Consider the following 24,759-nt stretch of genomic DNA (forward strand, 5'->3'; position numbering starts at 1 on the left):
TGTGTGCAGCTGCTACAGCCAGCATGTGCAGAGAGAGTGTGCGCAGATGCTGAAGCCAGCATGTGCAGAGTGAGTGTGTGTAGCTGCTGCAGCCAGCATGTGCAGAGCGAGTGTGTGCAGCCACTGCAGCCACATACTCTGAAACAGAGCATACAAGCAAGGAAACTGAGGATGCAGCTGGGGTGGGAGGGGACCATGACAATGGGAGTATGTGCCTTTGTAGCCAACATCAAAAGAGAAACCTGGGCTTAACAAAGTGTCTGAACCAAAAATGTGACAGTCACGACTACATTGTTTATAACAGAGGAATGTCATAATATTGCAGTATTCTCTTTTGTATATAGACCTAGATGTTATGTTGTGAAATGTGCGTGCTTAAACAGACGAGGCATATAAATAATGTTGCCATGAACTGACGACAGTAGTAACAATGGCTCTTTAAAAAATAAATATAATTTATAACATAAATGATGGAATTATTTTCATTTAAAAGTTGCATATTGAGACATGGTCTCACTATATAGACCTGACTGGCCTGCAACTCTCTGTGTAGATAAGGCTCTTCTTGAATGTGTGGCAATCCTCCTGCCTCAGCTTACACATTATTAATAGAATCACTTCAAAACAATTGTCTTTGGCCATCATCTAAGTCATTTAAAATTTAAGGTAAACCTTACTTAGAAAGGCTAAACCATGTGTTTTGCCTGTGTCCTCTGGTTCACATTTTCCCCTGTGTCCATGAAGTTAGATGGCAGTTTTAATGGCTCTATACTGAATATACTATATTCATAGCTATATAGAATATAACTATAGGATTCTGATTTAAAAAGAACACAGTGAGCAACTCGTAGGGCATTTTTCTAACCCATTCATTGTTGAAGTGGCTACTCACCTTGGAGGAAGCTGTAGGCAGGAAGAGAACACCCACATATCCTGCATCTAAATTCACAACTGAGTAAGGAAGGAAAACAAGACAAACATTTGTTACACTGCCCTTCTCAGGAAAGTTCCCCTTTGTGCTGCTTGAAGTGATTAGTCAAATATTCTTTTACCTTCTGTGTTGGTAGTTGTTCCAAGAACTGTTGAGTCAGTATGGCTGCTCATTTGTCTTTGTTATTCAGGATATTTTTGCTTTAGTAGACTCAAGTTTCCATACTATTGCAGAAGACAGGTGTAGTGGCATAGGCCTGTAATCCCTGCACTCTGAGGGGGAGGAAACAGGATCAAGTGTTGAAGGTTGAAGCCTATGTGAGTTCTATGAGGCCCTGTCTCCTAAAACAAAAACAAAACAAAACAAAAAACCAGAAGGGAGGGAGGGAGGGAGGGATGAAAGGAGAGGGGGGTGGTCTGGGGAAGAGAGGCAGGCACATTTGGGAAGTGTGCTTGAGTCACGTGAGCCCACCATGTGCACGTGGAACCCAGCTTGAATGGAGGCCAATTATGAGCACTCTGTACCCACCTTCTCTACTTGTCTGGGATTTCTGGAAGATTCTCCTTCCACCCTGGTGTGTCTCAGCTTTCGAAGGATCAGTGGCTGTGGAGCTGGCACAGCCAGCGCCTTCTCCTCAAGGTTATTCGCTAATATTAAAATGATCGCTTTTAACAACCTTAAGTGAAGAAACAATCTGTTGCCTATTTAAGGGGAAAAGAAAGGCTTCTGGTGCAAAAGGAGAATCGTGTTTACACTAGAGCAACTCTTTTGATGGCGTAAACATTGTAGGACAAGCTATGGTGATTCTTGTTTTACTCTTTTGATGGCGTAAACATTGTAGGACAAGCTATGGTGATTCTTGTTTTACTCAGGGTGATAATAGAGATGATATCTGCTCTTTAAAATGAGATTTTTCTTTCTCCACTTGAACTTTCATTTGCACCTGCAACCACCAATGAAGGTAGGGCCCCGATGCTCCCATCACCTTCCACATCCACCTCTGAGCACGGGTGCACGGAGGACCAAGCCTTCAGTACCGAGTCCTCAGGATGCTAGGGCCCCGATGCTCCCATCACCTTCCACATCCACCTCTGAGCACGGGTGCACGGAGGACCAAGCCTTCAGTACTGAGTCCTCAGGACGCTTTCCAAATCCAGAGCCCAACACCAAGCTAGACCATCGAGAGATGTACTTTGGTTCTATAACAGACCTGAGTGGACTACTTTTGCTCAATGACCAAAGGCAAGAGAAACCACTTAGGGGGACAAAATTTTAGGGAGATACCACTCTGACTCAGTTGCTCAGCCATGAGAGTACTCAGAGGAATGTTCTAGTAAATGTGCAGGTTTGTATAAGTAGGGCTAGTTATCTTTCTGAAATCGAATCGGCCACTTATATTGTTCGGGAGTAAAATGCTCCTCAAAGGCAGAGCCGTGGCTGGAGAGATGACTCAGCAGTTAAGAACGCTTGTTACTCTTGTGGAGGACTGAGTTTGATCCCCAGCACCCACGTGGTGGCTCACAACCTCTGTGACTCCAGTTCCAGGGGATCCTACACCCTCTTCTGACCTCCAAGGGCACTCGGTATTCATGTACTGCACAGACATACATTTGAGCAAAACGTTCACTCACATAAAATAGTAAATCTGTTACTTAAAATGCCGCTGAAGTCCTTTTTTTAAAACAATAAAAAAGGCAAGGCAAAGACTTTAACTGCAAAATTTCCAGTGTTTTTGTTTATGACTGCTCTGTCATTAGAAAGTGCAAAGAATTTTCCAAACTTAGTTGAACCAGACCTTCATGAATTTTGGCTCACCCCTAACCAGTACCTTTTCTCTTAAAGGTAATTTAATTATGGAGGAGCCAGGGAACTTTAGGGGAGATTTTACAGCAATGACCTGGGATATATTTTCTTTTTGACATCAAACGTATGGAGTAAATCTTTCCTCCTGCTTTCCCTCATTCCAACAACTCCCCATCGGCTTTCATTCTTGCTCCTTCCGGTTTCTTCCCTGGGTCCCACGTAACCCAGCCTCTTTAGAGCTGTCATGAATGCCAAGCTTACTCCTTTGTGGCACTTAAAATGATGGATATATAAGGCTACTATTCCTGGTTAACTTGAAGTGATCAGCGACATTTCAAGATCTTTCAAAGGTACATGAGCACTTCTGTTTGTGAGGATCTTCTCATACTGTGCTATGAACTGTGTAGAAACGGCGCTGGGGCTGCTGGCTCTGTGACTTGACCATGTTCCAGTTCCTTCATCTTCCACCCATTTTCCTTGGCTGAGAAAGTAATCCAGTAGCCGAAGTTGACACTGGGAAGGGCTTCCCGCTAGAGGGACAAACTATAATGAGAAGAGTGTCCCTTGCGGGAAAGCATACATTCCCTGACTCTGGTGCCTTGAAATGAGATCAGAGAGCCAGGTGGTGGTGGTGCACACCTTTAATCCCAGTAGTCAGGAGGCAGAGGCAAGTGGATCTCTGTGAGTTCAAGGCCAGCCTGGTCTACAGAGAGAGTTTCAGGACAGCCAGGGCTACACAGTGAAACCCTGTCTCAAAAACCAAACCAAACCAAACCAAACCACACACACACACACACACACACACACACACAGAGAGAGAGAGAGAGAGAGAGAGAGAGAGAGAGAGAGAGAGAGAGAGAGAGATATCAGAGGTTGAGATGAATTAAATGGTCAAGTAGAGCATTCTAGAACATTCTGGGATGCGCTTTCCTAAATCAGTTAGCAAGTTTGTCCTTTATACTCCTTACCCAGAAGATCGTGTGAAGACACTTCTGATATGAAGGGGTATGAGGTGGAAGATGAGGACTAAATCCCCTCAGAGTCCCGAGGGAAAATTTCTTGTCATTGTGGATTCTGATAATGTATATTCTTTTCCGTGAGAAAGATAGCTAGCTAACAGTCTGGGAAGATTCCTGTCAGTAAAGTGCTTGCCTCAGGAGTATGTAAGACCCTGCCTTCAGTCTCCAGAGCCCACATAAAAATCCTGGACACAGTAGAGGGGCGGATCTCAGTGCTGGGGAAGCAGATGTAGGACAGGAGGGTCCACAGGGCTCACCAGTTAGCCAGTCTGTCTAACTGGTGAGACTTTGGAAGAAGGCCTTTCTTCCTGATATGATACCTGGAGTTGTCTTGTGGCTTGCACACACACACACACACACACACACACGCACAGCACACGCACACACACGTATAAGAGAAAGCTAAAACGGACAGGCTCATGAAGCAAATGTTTTCTTTTTCAGCTTATACTGCCGGACTCCATGAAAGTATTGCCTGTGTACATGAACTGTTTGTTAAAAAACTGCGTGCTGCTCAGTAGACCAGAGCTCTCCACTGACGAGCGGGCACACCAACGGCAGCTGGTCATGACCATGGGCGTGGCTGACTCTCAGCTCTTCTTCTATCCACAGCTCCTGCCAATAGTAAGCGTGCGCTGACTGTGTGTTCCCTAGAGCCGCTTGGGAGGGAAATCCAGTCAAAACGTGCAGTCTGGGCTCATAGCAGAAGCCCTTTGAGGAGGTTGCATGGGCTCGGTGTGCTTGGGGAAGGATGTGAGGAGTCCGGATTGCTCGGATCGCTTTTCTGACTGTGACAGTCTCAAACTGGTAATAATCAGTTACGTAGGCACTCTTAGGAGTCTGTAAACTGGAAACTTCAGTTGGCCTGCACCTCATACACACGTGCTGGGGATGCCTCGCGCAGGCGTGAATGATCTGTTTTCAGCTAATGTGTGGCTGTTTCAGATTCCCACACTTATCCAGACTGGCTTTTCTCAAATGCAGTCAGGGACTTGAGATGGGCACACACTTGAAGACACCTGTGCCATGCAATAGCCCAGCTGCCCTTGTCCCTGAGGGTTCACATGGCAATGCATTCTACCTTGGTGAGGTGTTAGTAACATCTTGAATGCCTGGCACTCTGCCTGGACTCTTTCCCTCATGGAGAAGGCTGATAGGTTGTGTGCCACGCCTCCTTAGTCTTAGTGACAGACAGCAGGGGCTTAGCCATGGTGCATTCAGTGACAAATTGTGTTAGATGCGAGAATAAGAAATAATCATTTCAAATGATTGATTCTCACATAAACTTGGATTGTCAGCAATGAGTGGGCCAAAGAGACTAGAAGCTAGAGCCTCCGGGAAGCTTCTGTCTTACCTTCATTCCCTTCCTTAGTGGTCCTTGTGTCTGGGCTGTAGGTGTCATTTATTCTCTAGTGGCCACACATCCCTGTCTTCAGGTATGTAGCAGGCATTGGAAGGCTTCTCCCACGGCCCTTCCCGCTCCTGCCTTCATGCTGTCCTGGCCATCCTTACTGTTTTCCTACCGTACCTACTATCAGCAAACAGGCCAGCTCTCCCGGGGGATCCACAGTGTGGCCAGTGTTTGTTCATTATCTGCTGTCAAACATAATCATCACTGTCCTTCCTTGTTCCCACCATTTTCTCTCCTTCAGTCTGCTTGCAGTTCCGAGGTCAGGGCAGAGTGAGACATCACCCATCTCTCCTCTCGTCGGGCCAGTCCAGGACAGCTCTGGCCCAGTGCTGGCCCTTCTCTGCCCCTTTCTATAGGAGACTCTCATTTCATGCCAGCTGCTCACATCTCTTTGCCAATCCTCAAACACCCTAGCCAGGCTCCTGTCTCAGGACCTTTGCATAAGCTTTCCTCTGTGTCTGGAATGCTCTTCCTTAGGTTCCCCCAGGCCCAGCTCCTCACCCTTCCTCACCTCCTCAGGTAGCGTTACTCAGAATTTACCTTTGCCAGAGAAGTCTTCCTAGCTACCCTGCCCCCACCAACGACCCCTTATGCTACTGACTGTTGGCTTTTCACATAGCTTTTAACACCATCTTACGTATATTTTTATTTATTGTATGTCATTTGTCTTCCTCCAAAGGCCATTAGCTGCACAAGGCAGAGGTTCTTGTCTCCACCAAGTAGGTTTCGATTAACTGTGTGCTGTAAGGGAGTGATGGGGGAAGAGAAAGGAAATGAGGAGAGGGTGAGAGCCGAGTTCCCAAGTCTCCTGACTTTGCCCCAACAGCACACTTCGGACTTAAAGAGCACGGTGCTGCCTGCCGCCGTCCGCTGCTCCGAGGCCCGACTCTCTGAAGACGGAGTATTCCTGCTGGCTAATGGTCTGAACATGTTCTTATGGCTCGGAGTGAGTAGCCCACCAGAGCTCATTCAAGGAATATTTAATGTGCCATCGCTTGCACATATCAACACAGATTTGGTAGGTATTTTTCAGTTTTGGTGATAAAATACAAATGTAAATTCTTAAAATTTATGTGCAACTTTATGGTACATTGAAGAAAACCAACGTGTGTTTATACAGTTCTATATCTGAATCATATTCTGATGAATAAAAATTAAATTGTAAAATAATTTACTGAAGTGTTAAACTAGACATGGCTTCAACAGAAACTGATAATACAGAGAAGAGATGGCTCAGGGGTTAAGGATGCTTGCTGTCCTAGCAGAGGACCCGGATTCAGTTCCCAGCACTCACATCAGGTAGCTTATAGTTGCCCACAACTCCAGCTCTAGGGGATTTGACATCCTCTTCTGGCCTCCATGGGCACCTGCAAAAATGTGGCATATGCAGACAGACAGACACACCATCCACTGACAAAACTTCCAGACTCCTGCTGTCTACCAGTGGCTGTTCACTATATGGACTTTAATCCCACTGTTCTGTTTCATTCTGTGACACATGGGTGAGGTCAATGCTGCAGCAGTATGCTCCTGATGAGCTAGTGAAACCAGGGGCAGGTTCTTACAAAACAGAGTCGTGGAAGTGTAAGAGGTAGCATTTCCTTGGGGATTCAGCACTTGCTGGTTACTTTAATGTTGGAGTGCGGCAGTATTTCCCCCAAAAGGTAAAGGGATACGGGCATCCTCTTCTCTCTCACTGTAGTCTTGAAAGGGTTTAGTCACCTTTCTGAGAGATGGTCCAAAATTACCCTCTGCATGAAAAACTCCTGTTACTGCATTGCAGCGAAGACCTGTATTTCCAAGAGATAATTGGTTCATTGGTGGAAATGTACGCTAATAAAAATGAGTAGTTTATAGTTCAGTTTCCCCCATTTTCAGGGGGAAACGAACTGAGCTACTAAACGGTCTCTGTAGCATTAGCAGGATGGCTTTAGCAGGCTGGTGATCTCATAGGTTCTGTAGCATTAGCGGGATGGCTTTAGCAGGCTAGTCATCTCTATTGCTGTTGCTATTCTAAGTGTCTCAAGTCATACTGAAACTGCGCTCTTACCTGCAGACATCGCTGCCTGAGGTGGGAAGTCCGTACTCTCAACAACTCAGAATGATAATGAATAATATCCAGCACAAGAAGCCATACTCAATGAAGGTAAAAGGAGATCTGCTTTTAAGTGTTTATTTCATCAAAAATCTTTTCTATGCATATTCTATAGTTATATCTCATGACCTTTGATAGGAAATTTCCACCTCTGAATATGTCTATATACTTAATAGGCACAAGCACAAAAATAGACAGCTTTGACCATGGGTTATCTTACTAGATAGCCACTTAGTGATCATGGTGGTCTTCCTTGTGGTGTCCAAACAGCTGCTGTCACTGCCAGCCTTTGAAGACGCTTTCCTTGGTGCCTAATGTTATATACTCATAGAAACACCATTCAGAACATTTGTAAAGTGCATTTCCCTGTATCTGAAAAATTGTAATTATAGTTACTCTCAGCCATTTTATTATTTCCTCTTTGGAATAAAATCATGTCTTCAACCCAAGAAGGTTGGACTTTCTTGCCAAGTCCAAGCTGCTTGTACCCATCTCCTTCTGTAAGCTACATACTGGAGTCTCCTGGATATGGAGCTGTCAAATGGGGAAACTCTGTGTAGTACTGGAGCTGGAGAGGGGGCACATACTGCTTGTCTAGAAGACCCAAATTTCATTCCCAGAACCCATACTGGGTGACTCAATGACGCCTGTAACTCTGGCTCTGGGGGATCCTACACCCTCTCTTCTGGACTCTCTGGGAACCTGCACTGATCTGTACATTTACACACACACACACACACACACACACACACACACACACACACACACTCCCCCCTGTCAAAAACCTATAGAATCAGCCATGCTGACATCATCATCCAGGCCTCACCCCCCTACCATATTTGGTAGGATTGAATCAAAGGCAATCGCTGGACCATGTGCAGAATGCGTATCTAACCAGCTGTTGTTGGGTTTTTCTAGCTCATCATCGTGAAGCAGCGAGAGCAGCGGGAGATGGTTTTCCGACAGTTCCTGGTGGAAGACAAAGGACTCTATGGTGGGTCATCGTACGTGGATTTCCTCTGCTGTGTCCACAAGGAGATCTGTCAGCTGCTGAACTGAGTGCCCTCCTCTCCCACCGAGCTTGCATTTCTGAGGAGACGGTCTCCGACTTGGTGCCTAATTTCCCCAATGATAGTAGGCTGGTTTTAATTTCTTGATCATTTTCAGGATAGCTTGCCAAGACAGCACACAGACCTTCAGCTTTGGTGCTCGGGTGGTAAGCCCATGGAGTGTGGTACCATAAAGGGAACAATCTATTTCCGGCTGTCGAGCTTCTCATTTCTAAAGCTGACAGTCTGCATTTCATGAATACATAGTTTACAGACCCATTCACTGTCTCAATTTCCTTTCTTTGTGCTAGATATATAAATTATTTTTCAAACTGTATAGATTCATGGTTAAAAAAAATGGTCTTGGTTCCTCTCTCCTTTGCCATGAGAGGAAAAGGACTTCATTTTTACCTTATACCTAATGTTTTTAAAACTCCATGACTACATTGAACAGATTTTTTTTTCAACTTAAGATCTGCACAGCAGACTTTAAAAAACCCTGTAATCTGGTAGAACAATTCGTGTTCTCCTTTTTTCATAATTATATATTGTCTGTTTAAAATATTTTCCAGTTGTTTTGTCTATAAACGGTATCTATATTCTTAATGGTTCTTTGTACAATTTTGATGGTTTCTACCTGTATATAATGGATCTTAACCAATCTCAATAAATTACTTCATGTACTCTGGCTGTTTTTCACGTCTTTTGAAAATTTAAAAGAAACATGGGTAGCACTAAAAGTAAAAAAACTTTTACTTTTTAAAATGGCAGAAACTCGCAAACTGGATGGTTTACTGAGAATGTCTGGATGACAAATTATCTTTGTAAAGGTTCGATTGTATCCAGCTGTCAGAAACACTCCTTGAGAAAGGCATTTTCAAGTTCTTAACTACATGTCTGGCAGAGCTGTTTGTGCCCGGGGGCCTCTGCTCTTGGCTCCTCGTGTTACACCTCCTTCAAGGCACACAGTAACAAATAGTTCTCTTACACCTAGGAGAATGGCTTTGAATGGCACTGTTCCATGTGTGCCTTCCTCAGCTTCATCAAAGACAGGATACGTGATAATTGCTGCATCACAGAGGGGTACACACACCTCCCCAGATCTCCGCTGTCTCCCCACCATTTCCATGCTCGCTCCCTGCAGCGAACCTGGATGGCTTCTTTTACATATGAAGACAGCTTTGCAGCAGCTCAATTCTTCATCTGTGAACACGTGGCCAGGCAGGGTCATTTCTAGGTTGGTGGATGCCATGAACTGAGAATAACAGATACACACGCGGACCTAGTAAAATGCCCCTATGCTAACCGACGAGTGGGATGCTCAGATTTACTTTGGTGAGTTAACAAGAGCTGAAGATCCAAAACTAAAATAATAATGGAAATGTTTATGAAAAGCAGGTTAAGAAACTTAAAGGAGTTTGTCATCAAGAAAGCAAATGTGGCCTCTGTGCAGAGGGACTGAGGGACAGTGCTGTAGCCCAGCAGGGTGACTAAGCATAGGACCTAGAGCCAACAAGGACGTACTGCTTCCACCAATAGCGGTGACATCAGGGTAAATAACCCTTTCTGTGTCTCAGTTCCTTATTCGTTTGCCCCTGTCATCCTCTCCTCTCCCTCGCAGGCATTCCACTGTCCCTTTATTCACAGTGCAGGCTGCCCTTTTTATTTAGGCCATCATTAAATAGACATTTGATTAAACCACTATTCTTTATAAATTTAAATAAAGAGCAAGCAAATTTGTCTCTGTCCAAGTCCTCTGAAAGATGGCAATTCAGTGAAAACTACTCGATCCCTCGACCTCAGAGATAATACTCTCACGACAGAAAAAAAGCATCGGTGGGGCAGAAGAGATCTTAAAAGAGGCTATTAGAAATATCCTGGGGGACTGGAGAGATGGCTTAGGGGTTAGGGCCTCTGGCTGCTTGTGCACCCCCAGGGTGGTTACAGACATCCATAACTCCAGTTCCAGGAGATCCTCCAGAGACACCATGTGTGGCGCACAACTATTTATATAGACAAAAATCTAAAACTAGCACAGAAGAGTCTAGTTAAATAACTGAAGATATCCCAAGAAGTACTCCAATTATTAAAAAGAGAATAAGGAACTACTTATTGAGCAGTTATTGTGCTCAATAAGTCCATCTTTTTATAGATTCAAGCCCATTGCATTTATTAGGGACTCTGTGCTGCTCCAATTTCTTAGGAGTGGAAGAAAACAATGAAGGGGAAAACAAATCTTCTATGTGTTTAAAATTTAGATAAGATGTGCCTAAAAGATCAATTATTCTAACGTGCAACAAACTCCTAGCCTGCTTCGGTTCTGCGGTGTATACTGGGTCGGTGTGCATTCTACACTGTTAAACTTTGAGGACTCGGAGCCCATCTCAAGTTGGGAGAGAATCTCTCTCATCTTATTTCTGCTGTTGATAAGCACCTTCAGTTGGAAGGAAGACCTGTAATACATATATATAATTATGAACATTCTGCTTAGCTCTCCTAGAGAAAATGTTTATTGGAAAAGTTATCCAAATTATTTTGACTAAAGTTTTTTCTCTGTGCAATATCACCAACCATGTTCATACCTGAGTAAATCACAGAGGGCTTAGCAGCAGCAGCAGCAACAGCATGGTCATCCAGAGAGTGAGTTTGCTGAATAAATGTTATGGGAGCCGGGCGGTGGTGGCACACGCCTTTAATCCCAGCACTCAGGAGGCAGAGGCAGGTGGATCTCTGGGAGTTCGAGGCCAGCCTGGTCTACAAGAGCTAGTTCCGGGACAGGTACCAAAGCTACAGAGAAACCCTGTCTCGAAAAACAAAACAAAAAAAAAAAGAGCAATGTTATGGGAAGTCCTAGACTTACAGCTTCAAGACTGACTGTGTAGACTTGAGACTCAAGCTAAATTTCAGACTCTAATCAATAAATGTTTTTTTTTTTTCTTTTTTGAGACAGGGTTTCTCTGTGGTTTTGGAGCCTGTCCTGGAACTAGCTCTGTAGACCAGGCTGGTCTCGAACTCACAGAGATCCGCCTGCCTCTGCCTCCCAAGTGCTGGGATTAAAGGCGTGCGCCACCACCGCCCGGCCCTCTAATCAATAAATGTTAAGGACAGGAAGGTGATAAATGTCTACATGAACCCTGATCTTATAGCGCTTTATGTATTTTGTTTTGTTGGTGGTGTGTTTGGTATACTTAAGATTGAGCCCAGGGCCTTAAACATTCCTCTACTCTTGGCCTCCAGCATGCTTTAAAATAAGCTGCTATAACTAATCAGGATGTATAAATCAGCAATTAAGATGGTATAAAAACATAGGCTAGACTCGCTCCTAGTGACAGCTCTAACAATCTATCTCACCTCTATCCACAGGTGACCTAAGTGAGAATAATTCGTGGCCCTTATGTAGCTTTAGCAGAATGGGTCTATGTGGTTTAAGTTTCTCCATCCACACAGGGCTCAAAAGGTAGCTCCCCCGTTCACCAGAGCCACAGGGTCCATATAGTCACTGCAATATGGACCTTGCCTAACTCTGAATGTTGAACTGTCTCCCTCGTACTTCCAGTCTGCCAGCTTTACCCTTCACAACCAAGCTGTTTTACTCCTGACCACCATCTCCATAAGCTGCCCTAACAGAAGCGGACGCAGCTTTGCTTGGGTACAGCACTCTCCACTACGTAACTGTAGGCACTATCCACTACTTCACTGTGGAGCATAAAGCCTAAGCACTTTGGGCCTCCTACTCCTCATCCTTTGAAATAAGACTGGGAAGAACGGCTCCTGCTGTAAAGGAGCACTACCTTGGCCACACCCACCTGGAGCTGAGTGCTGTCATACCAGGCACACGGCTCTGGAAACTTTAAATAGAAAAACATAAAGATATGTCACAACTTTTACAGTCGAGGAACAACTGAAGCAACTAAAACTGTTTTCAGAGAACTTTGTGACACTATGAACTCACAAATATCCACTGCCTCTGCCGTTCAAGTACTAGGATTAGAGTTGTGGCCACCACAGCTGGTGCCACACTGTAAATGGATGAATTCTAATCGTTACCTTCTTTCCTCAACCAACTCTACTCTTAACAGTTTTTCTACGTAAGATGAGCTGTGGGTCTAAGTTCCAAACTACGAAAACAAAAAAAAACTACTCTCTCTTTGTGAGATGAACTATTAATATCTGACAGGAGCCTAGACCAAGTGAACACCAGATTACCACTGTTTTTTATGCCCAGAACACAAAACATGAGATTCTGATGGAGCATCTATGGCAGGAAGGGATTCCTTGGTTAGATCGCCTAGGAACCCACCGTTAAACCCTACCTTCTCCTTACAGGTCAAATCAGGCATACAGGTTTGCTTTTGGGTAATCTATAATTACTTTAATTAAAAACACCATCACAGCAAACATTCTAACCACCTGTGATATCTAAAGGTTGTCTGTACTAGAAAGCAGCAGGTTGAGAAAGTCAAATTCATCAAGCATTTAAAGTGTAAGTCCTTCAAACGGTGTTCCATAGGGCTGTCATATAGAACTCAAATACAATCCAAAAGAAGAGTTTCAATTTAGGTCAGGCCCTTTCCATTACGTAACAACAGTAACTGTATTTAAGGAAAACAAACTCAAATTTCAAAGTTTTAAAGTTTTATTAGAAAAGTTATAGCAAAATAAAAAAAGGAGTTAGCAAGAACAATAATGTATCATCTCATCTGGCATATCCAAATCCATTCACACATGAGTAAAGGTGTGGAAAGGCAACAGCATGCAGCTTTCCACAGCCAGTGACATCCAGCCCCATGGAGACACACGCACCACTGTTTTAATAAAAGGCAACAGCAGTTCCATTTCCCAAGCTATATTCTTGAGGGTATTTTGTAATTGCTTTTACATAACTTTTTTTCGTTAGCAACTTTAAAGATTTATGTCATTTCCTCATCACCAAGCATTTATTCTGTAAAATGTTTAAATCAACCCCCAGAACATCTGTTTTCACCTTTGTTAAGAAACATCAATCACCTTAGAAGGTGCGCTCAAGATCAAGTCTACACCTCAGCCCTCCAATCTGGGGATGTGCCTCCTTTTGCTTAAGAAGCATGATTATGGGTCACCTGCAGCTACACAATTTCCATTATGATAAGCTTTTGGTTTGTTTTTTAAATCTACTAAGTTCTACCTCTTCCTTTACCTATCCTGAGGGCTCCAGCACCCCTCAGTTCCTGATCTGGAAGAAAGTGATTTGTTTTATCTCTCTGAGTCTTCAGTACTCAAATGGTATCTAAAGGTCTGTTTTAGGGTTTAAAAGTAAAGGGGAAATGCTCTACATCTTTTTAGTGTTTCAACAAGAAACTGTTAAAGGCCCCAAAGAGGCTCAGCACCTGCCCCCAGTGTGTTCTACCCAGGTTCCCAGTCTCCCATAGCTGTGGAAGCCATGGCAAGGGAAACACGGCAGACTCCTGTCATGATCCTGAGATGCAGAAGCCCCTGCTTACCTATTTCCAAGAAGCCAAAGTATTGTGGAATCAGTCATGTCAGTATCTGAGTGTTCTACTCTGTCCTGGTGCATGCACGTGACTCACCTACCCTGAGCACAACTGCAGTCTCTGTGACACAGCAAGGACCTGGGGGTGGGGTGGGGTTAGCATGAGAACCTAAAGCCAAGTGCAAGCTGGGAGTCCGTTCTAAAGAAGTCTCCACAACAAAAGTCACAGGGGACATTGTTAAGTGTCCTTAAGTTACCGAGGTGGAAAGCCACCTCTGTGTGTGCCTCCACGGCCACCCCTAAAGCCACCTCTTTCTCCTCGGAAATTGGATCGATTTCTTTCTCGACCACGGCCAGCAGATGTTCCTCCTCTTCCCCCACCTCTGGGAGCTCCACCACCGCGGTCAGACTTGGATTTGGGAGGAGGCGACTTGGGTCTGAGCCTCTCGATCTCTTCTGTACATCCAGTCAAGTATGAATTGGGGGTACTGAAATAGGATGCGTATGTCTCTGCATTGTAGTTACTGTTTGTAAGCGTCGGTCCCACCGTGAGCCAGCCTGAAACAAAAGAGAAAGGCAGATGAGACTTTTCCATCTCCTTTCTCTTTTATTGGCCCTAGGGGCTAGTCCAAATCGTCAACACTTTCTTAAGAGATGGCTCAAGTACCCACACAGCCACCCCCTCTGGAACAGAATGTTCAACAGTCATGGTCACGTGGTAGCAGGGGTCATGTGCATATCCTTGCTTTTTATCCTAGAGTATAAGTATACTCTAGAGTACAGCTTTTGTGAAGCATCACCCTCACTGTTCCCATCCATGTATATTGTCAGAATACCACTAATGAGAAATATTTTAAGATATAACAAGTTTGGGTTGGGTTAAGATTTAATAAAGAATATAAATATATCTTTCCTACTTATCTGAAAATAGGGCTCCTGCTTTCTCATTAAGTCTTGAAAAAAAATTGCTTTTCTCTTAAAGAAAATATCCTCAGTTCTAGGTCCTAGGAATTTAAGCACAACAATGCTGCTCCTCAAGCCATCTTTCCATGGGCAATGACTTTTCTTAAAAGATACACACACAGCCAAGGATATGAAAAAATGCACACTACCATTAATAACCAAGAAAACAAAACCACAATGAGGTATCATTTCACCCCAGTCAGAAATTCCTATGGCTGGAGAGGCTGCAGAGACAGGGGAACTCCCTGACCTTAATATACACATGGACAGAAACATTGCTGTCCCAATATGTGTATATAAACATACCCAAAAATGTGTATAATTACATGCTGTCAACCAAAACTAAGTGGAACACCAAAGACTTTTTTTAGGCAGTAGAAGTTCTCAGTGTAATATTACAGTAGTTGATACACACTACCACCACCACCACCAAACCTACCATAAATTACGGACTTTGTATAGTTATGGAAGGAATACTGACAATGCGGGAGGCAGTGCATGTGTAGGGGGCCGGGAGTATAAGGGAAATCTCTGACTTCTCAGTTTTGTTAAGATAAAGATACTCACAGGAATCTTTATAGAGAAGAGGAATCAACATGTAAGACTTTTATTTTACACAACACTATGTCCTATTATTTTAAAACTGCATCTCAAAGAATGATAAAACTATCTTTTTCAAAACTGAGGTCTCACCTGGCCTGATAGTACTATCTCTTCCAAATAGATGAAGACGTCTTCTTCCAAGACAAAAATGCTCTATTATATGAAAAATCTCTACAGGTTTTTCTATATTGCCAATTTCAGGTTCTTCTGTGATAATTAAGTCAATGTCAACATTAGCATGAATGAAGTCCCCATCCGTGCTTCGCTTCACGGTTCCTTTGATCCCCATGAGGCAATGTTCCTATAACAGAGCAGTGCAAATAACTCTCGTTACCAACAATCATGTTTCATGGCATTTACTGTTTTCAATGTCCCCAGTGGATTCTGAAACAAACTTCATTTCTACGGATCTCTGAATATAGTTTTATGATAAAAATCATGACAGGAAAGCCTAGTCCCTGGCCGTCAGGCAACTGTCAAGTAAATGGGAAAAACCTTTCTCCCCACTCCTACATTCTTTCAAAGTCCTACTTCACTTCCAACACAGGTATGCTGCGGTTTCCCAAACCACGTAGTTCTCCACTTTCCCCACTGCAGCTCCATGTCAACTCAATTATGACACAACCTACCTCAGTGGTACAGACCCCAATGGTTAAAGGTATATGACCCAAAGATGGCACTCCAGCTTTTGGTATGAATCCAAAGTCATATGCTTCTGACCAATTATATGAATTAAAAATATAAATACAAATTAGAGGTTGCAATGATCCTCCGGGGTTCAAATGTTTGCCTGGGTGGCTCATGGAATTAAGAAAAGTGCTTCACTTCCTACAGCATGTTTATTATAAAAGGATGCACAGCTCAACAAGCCAGACAGGAGGACACAAATGAAACGAATTTCAGTGGTAAGGCTCTTCTTGTGCTTGTAAAGTAGCACGAGCATTAAAGAAGCAGCATGAGGAGGACGGAACTGAATCTCAGGCTGCTTCCAGGCACACCTCCCTCTCAGCAATTCCACAGCTTCACCAACCTGGAGATGTTCTAAATCCTGTCATGTACATGATCTAGTTCAAGGAAGACTTAGTAAGACAGGTGCTCCTTCTAGTGGCTTCCATAGTGTAACATGCAAAAGCTTTACAGCTTACACTAATGAGACAGAGTCAACTGCAGCAGAAGTCTCAGGGTTCTTGTATAGGAAAAGGTAAGATTAGACAAACATAATGCTACCTGGTCACCTATTGAGGACTGCAGTCATTTCTTCTTCCTGAGCTTAGAGAAGAACTACTTCTCTATCAGAGCATACACCTTAATTGGAATCATATCAGCTTACAATATACAGGAACCCACTTTCCAGCACACTGGTCCAAGACCATGAAGGAGACACTTCATGTTGCAATGCTCATGCTACTTTACAAGCATAAGAAGAGCCTTACCACTGAAATTAGTTTCATAATATATAGTAATTTAGAAAAGTCTGAGAGAATGAGAATAAAAAAGTAAAAAAGGAATACCTTTGTTCTCTGAAAAACTGCCTTTGGATCTAGAGTCTTAGTCTTCCCAGGATTGTTCTTATTGGTTTTAATCCAACAAATGTCTTCACATCTTCTGTAACCCCACTTTCGTAAACACTAGAAATAATTTCAAAATTAAATCTTTTTTTTTTTTAAATCTCATTTCTTTTTTTTTTAAATTTTATTAGTTTTTTGATTTATTTATCAACATTCCTTCCATGTGTGCCTGCATGCCAGAAGAGGGCACCAGATCTCATTATAGGTAGCTGTGAGCCACCATGTGGTTGCTGGGAATTGAACTCAGGACCTTTGGAAGAGCAGACAATGCTCTTAACCTCTGAGCCATCTCTCCAGCCCCCAAAATTAAATCTTTAAAAATTTTCTAAAGGGATGTCAAATTTCAGAGCATCACAATTCTGAGCTAGTGCAGACAGAAGAAGCAGCAAAGGCATAATACATGTTAATGTCTTTCAAACATTGAATTAGTTACTTTTCTTGTCACTGACTAAATATAACGTGATATATCTCAAAATAAAAGCCCTTACATTTTTAATTCTCAGTATTTTTAAGCTAGTTCAGAAACCAAAGACAAAGAACATGAATCTTGTAGCCTAGAAAACATATTATCTTCCCCCTAATGAACGTAAGAGGCCACCTTAAACGGAACTGAGGACAAAACAACAAACACCAACTTACTACTCTCCCAAGGTCCAGTCCTTCCCCGGAACCGCACCACAGGAATATAAATGACCGAGGGGCTGCAATCTCATCGATTTCTAACTTCATAATCTAAAAGGAACCAAAATAATAGAGCACAAAGTTTCCCACATATCATAAATCCAAAGAATAACTATTGAGACTTATTGGGATCTCAACAGATGTTACTTAGATATGCTGCTGCTTTGTTATTCCATATATAAGCACCATACATACACATGCAAAAAGATACACATATACTTGTTTTCATATGTGTTCAAGAGAAAGAGTTGACAGAAAAATGCAATTATAGAATGATGGAATTTTACTACAGAGATTATAAAAGAAACAGTCAGAGGTTAAAGGAATGCAAAGTTGGGTGTGGTGGCATATGCTTGAGCCGCAGACAGCTTGGGTGTTTGAAGTACAAGGCCCCCTTGTACCCAGGTATCTGCAGGAATCTTCTCTTACAGGTAAGTAATGAAAGTCTCTTGCCATCCCTGTGTTCATACTGCACTCTAGTCCAGCTCACGTGTTAATCAGATAATCTCACTAACGTACTAAAACCTTGAAAACCTCAATGCCTGTCAAACAGAAGACTAAGAAGCCACAGTGCACTGTACTCGCAACTCCACTTTCTGATCAAATAGCAGGTATTCATCTGAAAGGTAAGTACGTCATATCAAGTTTCACCGTACGTCATCCCACGTCCAGCACTTCTCATTCGCAGTGATGCCGGTCTCTCTATAGTATTCTTCCAAAGGAGGCTCCAGAAGGATGACATCAAATTTGGGTGTCAATTCTCTGATGTCAAAGGCTTCTATGTCTGCTTGTAAGTACCTAACAGAGGGGGGAAAGGTTTTGAACTATCTCCGGGGGTAATGAAGGAAATTCCTTACCCAATATTATTGGGTAATTATTGCTAAACATTATTTACAAGATAACCATGAGATAATGACTAAGTAGCTTCAGCTGGTCTTTTGTTTTATTGCAGATCTTATATCATCAATCAACATCTTCCTTAGGACATGGACATATTTACAACAAAGTAAAAAGCATAATTCTCTCCATGTATATCAAGAATATGGTCTTCATTGATTTTTACACTGAAATCTACACTCACATGTGATCTATAATCTATTTTGATTTTTATATATTATTATTTGCACTAGCATATCATTATTTAATTAGGTTAGAAAACTGACATCTAAGTTTCAAAGTTCTCCTTTAGGAGTGTCTATATATGGACATAATTATATGATTTCCTTTTATGAACTTGTTCATTAATATATTTATAATAATGGTGTTGTCACACTAATGAAAATTACTATTAGCCTTTAATAAAGTTATTTTTACACAGTACATAAATATTTTAAGTTCAATATACTTTTGAAGATAACATTTTGAAGATAACATTATTACTGGGGAAGGGCAAGCCATGTGTTCATGTAGTGGTCAAAGGGAAACCTCATGCAATAGGTTCTCTCCTTCAGGTTATCAGGCATGCATTACTGGACAATAAGCACCTTTACTCATGGAGCCATCTCACAGCCCAATTCAAAATACTTTAAATATAGGATTTTTTTTCTTTTATTTTTAAGGGCTTGGGCTTTTAAAGCTTAGATTGGAAAAAAAAAAAATCACAGGCTATAGTGAAGTCATCGCCATCTCTGAAGGGCAAACACTTTCCTGTCATTCAAGAGACAACAGGTAGAGAACCAAACTTGCCCCCAACAAGCTCTACTGAGTAGAGAGTAATACAGTGATTCCCAACTCAGAAGCAAGAATGTACGGCAGAGCATCATGAGTCAGGCTTTTTAAGGCAGTTTCAAATGTTACCAGCCCTAGCAAGGCATTTCCACCTTACAGATGGAAACTCTGAGGCAGAATTCACAAGTCTCCCAAATTACCTAGAGAATTAAACAAGAAGCACCAGAGTTTCAAAATAATACATTTTACTAAAAATAAGAAAGACTAGGTTACAGAATAAACATACTGATACTGTAAATCAGAATAAGAAAGAAAAAGCAACAAATGACTTACATAGGAGGAGTATTTGACTTAGCTATTAACTCATCCTTTAGTCTGATGAGCTCCCTGAGTTTAGGGTATTCTTCAAATCTGTCAGCTAGACCTAAGGAGGAAAAAATAGTAAATCTAAATTTCAATTCAACTGAAATTACCACTGTTGAATACAAAAGTCATGAGTCTTCCCTGACCATCACTTTAAATTAAAACTAGCAATTCATTTTTATTCTTGTTTCCCATACATAAGAAACACTGATAAGAAAATAAATTACATAGACATCTTAACTTAAAAACTAAAAGTTTGGGGGCAGGAGAGATGGATCAGCAGTAAGAGCACCGGCGGTTCTTCCAGAAGACCCGATTTCGGTTCTCAGCATCCACATCAGATGGCTCACAACTGCCTGTAAGTCCAGGTCCAGGGTATCTGACACCCTCTTCCAGCCTCTGGGGACACATGAACATACCCACACACAAATACATACACCTAAGTAAAACAGTCTTTAACATGAAGACTAAAAGTGAAAATGTTTGTAAACTCCATCAGTTGATGATTTGGGTCACATTTCAAATAAAAAAGCTTGAAAATTATTCTGCTATCAGGTTTGAATAAATCATACCCTTATCTACAAAACAGAAGGTAGAACCTGAAGCAATCTGAAACCTGTCTTCCTGGATGATTTGATGAACAGATGTAAGGTTAAGGTGTCCTGCTTGGTGCATGGAGATTTACAATCAGCCTTCTTCCTTGTTTCTTGGCATTAAGATCTTGGGAAAATTAGGTATCTTCTATCATGCTATCATAAAAAATATCTATTAGGTTTGTTTGTTTGTTTTGCTGCCTCAACATAAGGTATTTTAGTTCTTAGTTTTAATTCAAATCTCCAGTTGACTCAAAATACATCAACACAACAAACTCTTCTCAATTTATAACAGTGTGATACATACATTTCTTTATCTTAGCAAATCAAGTATCTTAAGAGATGAGTCTATATTCAAATATGAGTATACAATTGATTGTAACTTTTTAATGCTATCCCTAAATTCTACTTACAATAACATTAAAATCAGAGTCTGGAGTGTTGGTATAGTTCTGTAATCTCAGCCACTGAACAGGCTGAAACAAAAGCACCACAAATTGGAGGCTTGGCAGGGCCTCATATTAAGTTCACAGTCAGTCCAGTAACCTACACAGACCCTGTCTCAAAATGATAAAATAAAACTTGCTTACCATATATAAGGCCCTGAGTTCAAGCCCTACTACTGAGAAAAAAAACAATACATAAAAATCACATCTAAATTAATTCTTCAGGAGTGACGAATCATAACTTACAGATAACAGAATTTAATTATATCACATTTAAATTTTATGCTACAAGGATACTATCAAGAAACTAAAAAGACAACTAGCAGAATGAGAGAAAATACTTATAAATCATGTGTGTATATAAATACAAAGAATTATTAATTCAATAAGACAAAGGTTAAAAAAATGTATATTATAAGCAAAATATGTGGCAATTCCTTAAAAGATATTTAAGTGGTCAATATGCCTATGGAATGCTAAGGTTACCATTAGTCTCCAAGAAACTATAAATAAAATCACAGCAGAATGAGGGCCTGATGGCAGAGACTTGTGATCACTGCTACTCAGAGGCTAAGGAGAAGGATGTTCACTTGGGAGACAGAATGTTTAGGTTGTCTTAGGCTATACAATGAGACCATCTTAAAACAAACAGAGACGCACAAAGCAGCTCCCGTGCAGCACCCTACTCTACACTTTAAGTTAAGACCCGATTGACCCCACATACTCTGGACACAGGACTTGGAGGAATCGAGCTGGGCCTGACCTGGAAGCCTCCGCCCAGAGGATTGCTCTGGTAGCATTGGAAGGTGCTATTCAAGCTGCCGAGCTTTAAAGCCTATGACCACAACAATGACTGGTCTAGTGAAATATCCCCAGTGGTACCACAGTGGCACTTTCATTATGGGGTGACCAACAGCCTAGTACAGTAAACCTGGTCAACTCTTGTGACTGGAGGTCACAGGCCTGAGAACCTACTGCTGTCATTTCCTAAGCCAGTATAATTTCTGACTGTAATGTAAACTTATCTTGATGCCCACAGGTCAGAGTGACTCTCACCCCCACATTAAAAAAAACTTTTTAAAGCAACAAATGGAGACTAGATCCAAAAGGCAGAGCACAGGGAACGATGGGTGACCAACTCCAACTGATACATCTACAGCACAACTCTTACACCTGAAGCTCAGGGAAAATCAAGCAAGAGGGAGTGGAAAGATTATATGAGCTAGCACCCACACAGTGGCTCAAAACTACAATGAAATGTAACTCCAGTTCAGGGGACCTGAAGCCCTCCTTCTGGCCTCCAAAGGCACCAGACATGCAAGAGATAGAGAGGCATAAATGCAGGCAAAACACTCATATACAGAAAATAAATTAAAATTTAAAAAGTTTACCAAAAAACAAAACAGCAAACAAAAGCAAACAAAACAGAAAGCCACAATGGCATACTCAACATCCACTAGAATGGCTGTAATAAAAACCCAGACAGTAACGAAGAATGTAAAGAATGTGAAAGGGCATGGCAGGTTTGAAAAACTTTGGCAGTAATACCTCAAAAAGTCAAACACAGAATACACTTAAAAAACATTAAAAAAATTATGTGACCCATCAATTTCACTCCTAGGTGTTTGTCAGAGAAAAATGAGTGCATGCCGCACAAAACTTTTTACGCGAGTACTATAATCTACTACAAACTAAGTGAATAAATAAAGCCTATGTATATGTAACATTTACTGATCATCACATGGACTATTATTGGGGAATAAAGCGATGTAGTGATATATACTACAGCACTACTAACCTTCGAAAACACTATGCTAAGTCAAAAAAGCCAATCACAAAAGGCCTCATGTTGTATGAGTTTAATTATATGAAATACCGAGAATAACTAGCCAAACTTAAAGAAAAAAGTAGATTAATGGTTAAGCCCTAGGGGCAGGTTAGAGGAAGGAATGTGGTCCCACTGTTAATGGGTACAGAGCTTCCTTAGAGAAACAAATGTTTTATAACAGATTACTGTGAAGGTTGCCAAGAAGGCTCTGTATGCACTAAAAGAACACTGAATTATATCATCTCAATGGATTAATTATAAGGTATATAAACTACATAAAAAATTAGAGACATAGCATTGCTTAAAGAAGAGGAAGGTAAAATTGAAGCCCTGAGACCCAAAATAGGACGTTAAGTCTGAAAAAAAAAACTTTTGTTAGAAATAATCTACAAAATGCATAAATCACATGCATGCAGCAATACTTTACAGCACAACAGTCCAAATAAATTTGACATACCTACATCCCTGATGAAATTCTGAGGTCTATGTCCAGTGTCTACAAAATGCTGGCAGTAATCATTATGGGGATTTAAGCTCTGCGTTCCCTAAAGAAATGGTCAAAATTAAATACACAGTATGCACTCCAATGGCAGATATACTAACTTTGTGTTTTTATTATGAAGCTGTACAAATTATGTCAGAATTAAAAAAGCACTAATATTTGAAAACACAACTAAAAACAACATTATTTATCAACAGTTACTGGCATGAATACGCCATTATCACAACTAAACATCTATATATCAGAAGAATATTTCATGAGTAATTTAAGATCTTTATTTTAACACTGAGATCTCAAAAACTGAAACATCCCAAGGCAAGCTAGGTCTTTTCAGGCACAGATCTTAACTGTAAATGGCTTTAAGACTGAAAAATTCTTTATTTTACCTTAAGAAAGGTACTGGAATCTTTGTAAATCTCTTCTTCATATGGCAAATTTTCTTCCTCCTGTTGTAATTCTAGTTCATCCTTGAAAAGGGAAAATTAAGAAAATATTTACACTTAGTTGGGTGTGGTAGCATACTCCTTTAATTCCAGCGCTTAGAAGGCAGAGACATGCCTATATATGGTCTATATTTAATTATTTTTTTAAAGATAAAGTAGAAATAAATATTGTAACTGTAATTCTATTTATTTATTTATTAATTATATATACAATAGTCTGTCTGTGTGTATGCCTGCAGGCCAGAAGAGGGCACCAGACCTCATTACAAATGGTTATGAGCCACCATGTGGTTGCTGGGAATTGAACTCAGGACCTTTGGAAGAACAGGCAATGCTCTTAACCGCTGAGCCATCTCTCCAGCTCTATATTTAATTATTGCATTTTAAGGCTCAGTGTGATTTATTTGCCTCAGATATATTTATCCTAGCATTGCATTAAAGTCTTTAGATTTACTTAAAAAAATTTTTGCTGGATTTATTTTATGGATGAGTGTTTTGCCTTCGGAGGTCAGAAAAGGGCCTCATACCCTCTGGAACTGGAGTTACAGAGGGCTGTGACCACCACGTGGGTGTTGGGAACTGAATCTAGGTCCTCTGCAAGGGCAGCAAGTGCTCTTAACCACTGAGCCATCTCTTTAGCCCTGTTTTTATTATTTTTAATCATGTGTCGGTATGCATGCCTGTATGTATACATGAGTGAAGGTGCCTATGGATATATGTTGGTAACCAAACTCAGGTTTTGCTGTGTAGGGGGTTGAGAGGGGACTGTATATGTATGTGAGCGTGTGTGTATGTGTGTGTGCGGCCAATTAGCTAGCACTAAGGTTGTTTGAAAAAATCATAAAGAAATCTACTATTTTATAAGACCTATAAATACACTGACACATAGAAAAAGGAGCTAATTCAAGTTACCCTACACAGAAGATAATGTGTCTTCCAGAAGCTATGGGCTGCCAAATAAAATTCCCAGCACCATTGTGGGATACCTTCTCTTGAGACAGAGGTGTCAAAAAGGCCCCCCAAAATAGATTGTTCTTGGTCGCCCACCAGAACCTGATGGTGTCATCGCTAAGGGTACACATACTCAAGTCACAAGACATGGAGAAACCAAGTAGTACTAACCACACAGCTTCCTCCCTGCTGCTAGGTTTTATAAGGCTGGAAAGTGCTGTGTAGACTGCTGGGAAAGAAAACTCAGTTTTATCCGGCTGTGAACCTCACGATACAGTAACGACTGGCCTGGCAAGGTATGTATATGGTGCAATCATGGCATGAATGTTATGAGCGTAACTAACCAATTTCTTTTTTTTTTTTTTTTTAAAA

The 24,759-nt window shown here is 41.4% G+C and overlaps 2 protein-coding genes across 2 annotated transcripts in view; one reads left to right on the top strand and one right to left on the bottom strand.

Annotated features, from left to right (window-relative positions):
- Sec24d (SEC24 homolog D, COPII coat complex component) overlaps window positions 1-8,987 on the top strand; it is an 86,602-nt gene extending 77,615 nt beyond the window's left edge. The window contains exons 20-23 of the mRNA XM_005357230.3: window positions 4,198-4,377; window positions 5,991-6,182; window positions 7,221-7,310; window positions 8,178-8,987. Of these exons, the coding sequence (XP_005357287.1) occupies window positions 4,198-4,377; window positions 5,991-6,182; window positions 7,221-7,310; window positions 8,178-8,318 (603 nt within the window). The 3' untranslated portion in view covers window positions 8,319-8,987. The remainder of the gene's footprint in view (window positions 1-4,197; window positions 4,378-5,990; window positions 6,183-7,220; window positions 7,311-8,177) is intronic.
- Window positions 8,988-12,930: 3,943 nt separating this feature from the next.
- The window catches only part of Mettl14 (methyltransferase like 14), a 17,036-nt gene continuing 5,207 nt past the window's right edge, over window positions 12,931-24,759 (bottom strand). Inside the window, exons 4-11 of the mRNA XM_005357231.3 lie at window positions 23,380-23,460; window positions 22,949-23,036; window positions 19,595-19,685; window positions 18,250-18,391; window positions 17,552-17,644; window positions 16,856-16,972; window positions 15,435-15,645; window positions 12,931-14,336 (exon numbers count right to left, since the gene is read on the bottom strand). Coding sequence (XP_005357288.1) covers window positions 14,032-14,336; window positions 15,435-15,645; window positions 16,856-16,972; window positions 17,552-17,644; window positions 18,250-18,391; window positions 19,595-19,685; window positions 22,949-23,036; window positions 23,380-23,460 — 1,128 coding nt within the window. The 3' untranslated portion in view covers window positions 12,931-14,031. The remainder of the gene's footprint in view (window positions 14,337-15,434; window positions 15,646-16,855; window positions 16,973-17,551; window positions 17,645-18,249; window positions 18,392-19,594; window positions 19,686-22,948; window positions 23,037-23,379; window positions 23,461-24,759) is intronic.

Source organism: Microtus ochrogaster, chromosome 21, assembly GCF_000317375.1.
Source record: "Microtus ochrogaster isolate Prairie Vole_2 chromosome 21, MicOch1.0, whole genome shotgun sequence".
NCBI lineage: Eukaryota > Metazoa > Chordata > Mammalia > Rodentia > Cricetidae > Microtus > Microtus ochrogaster.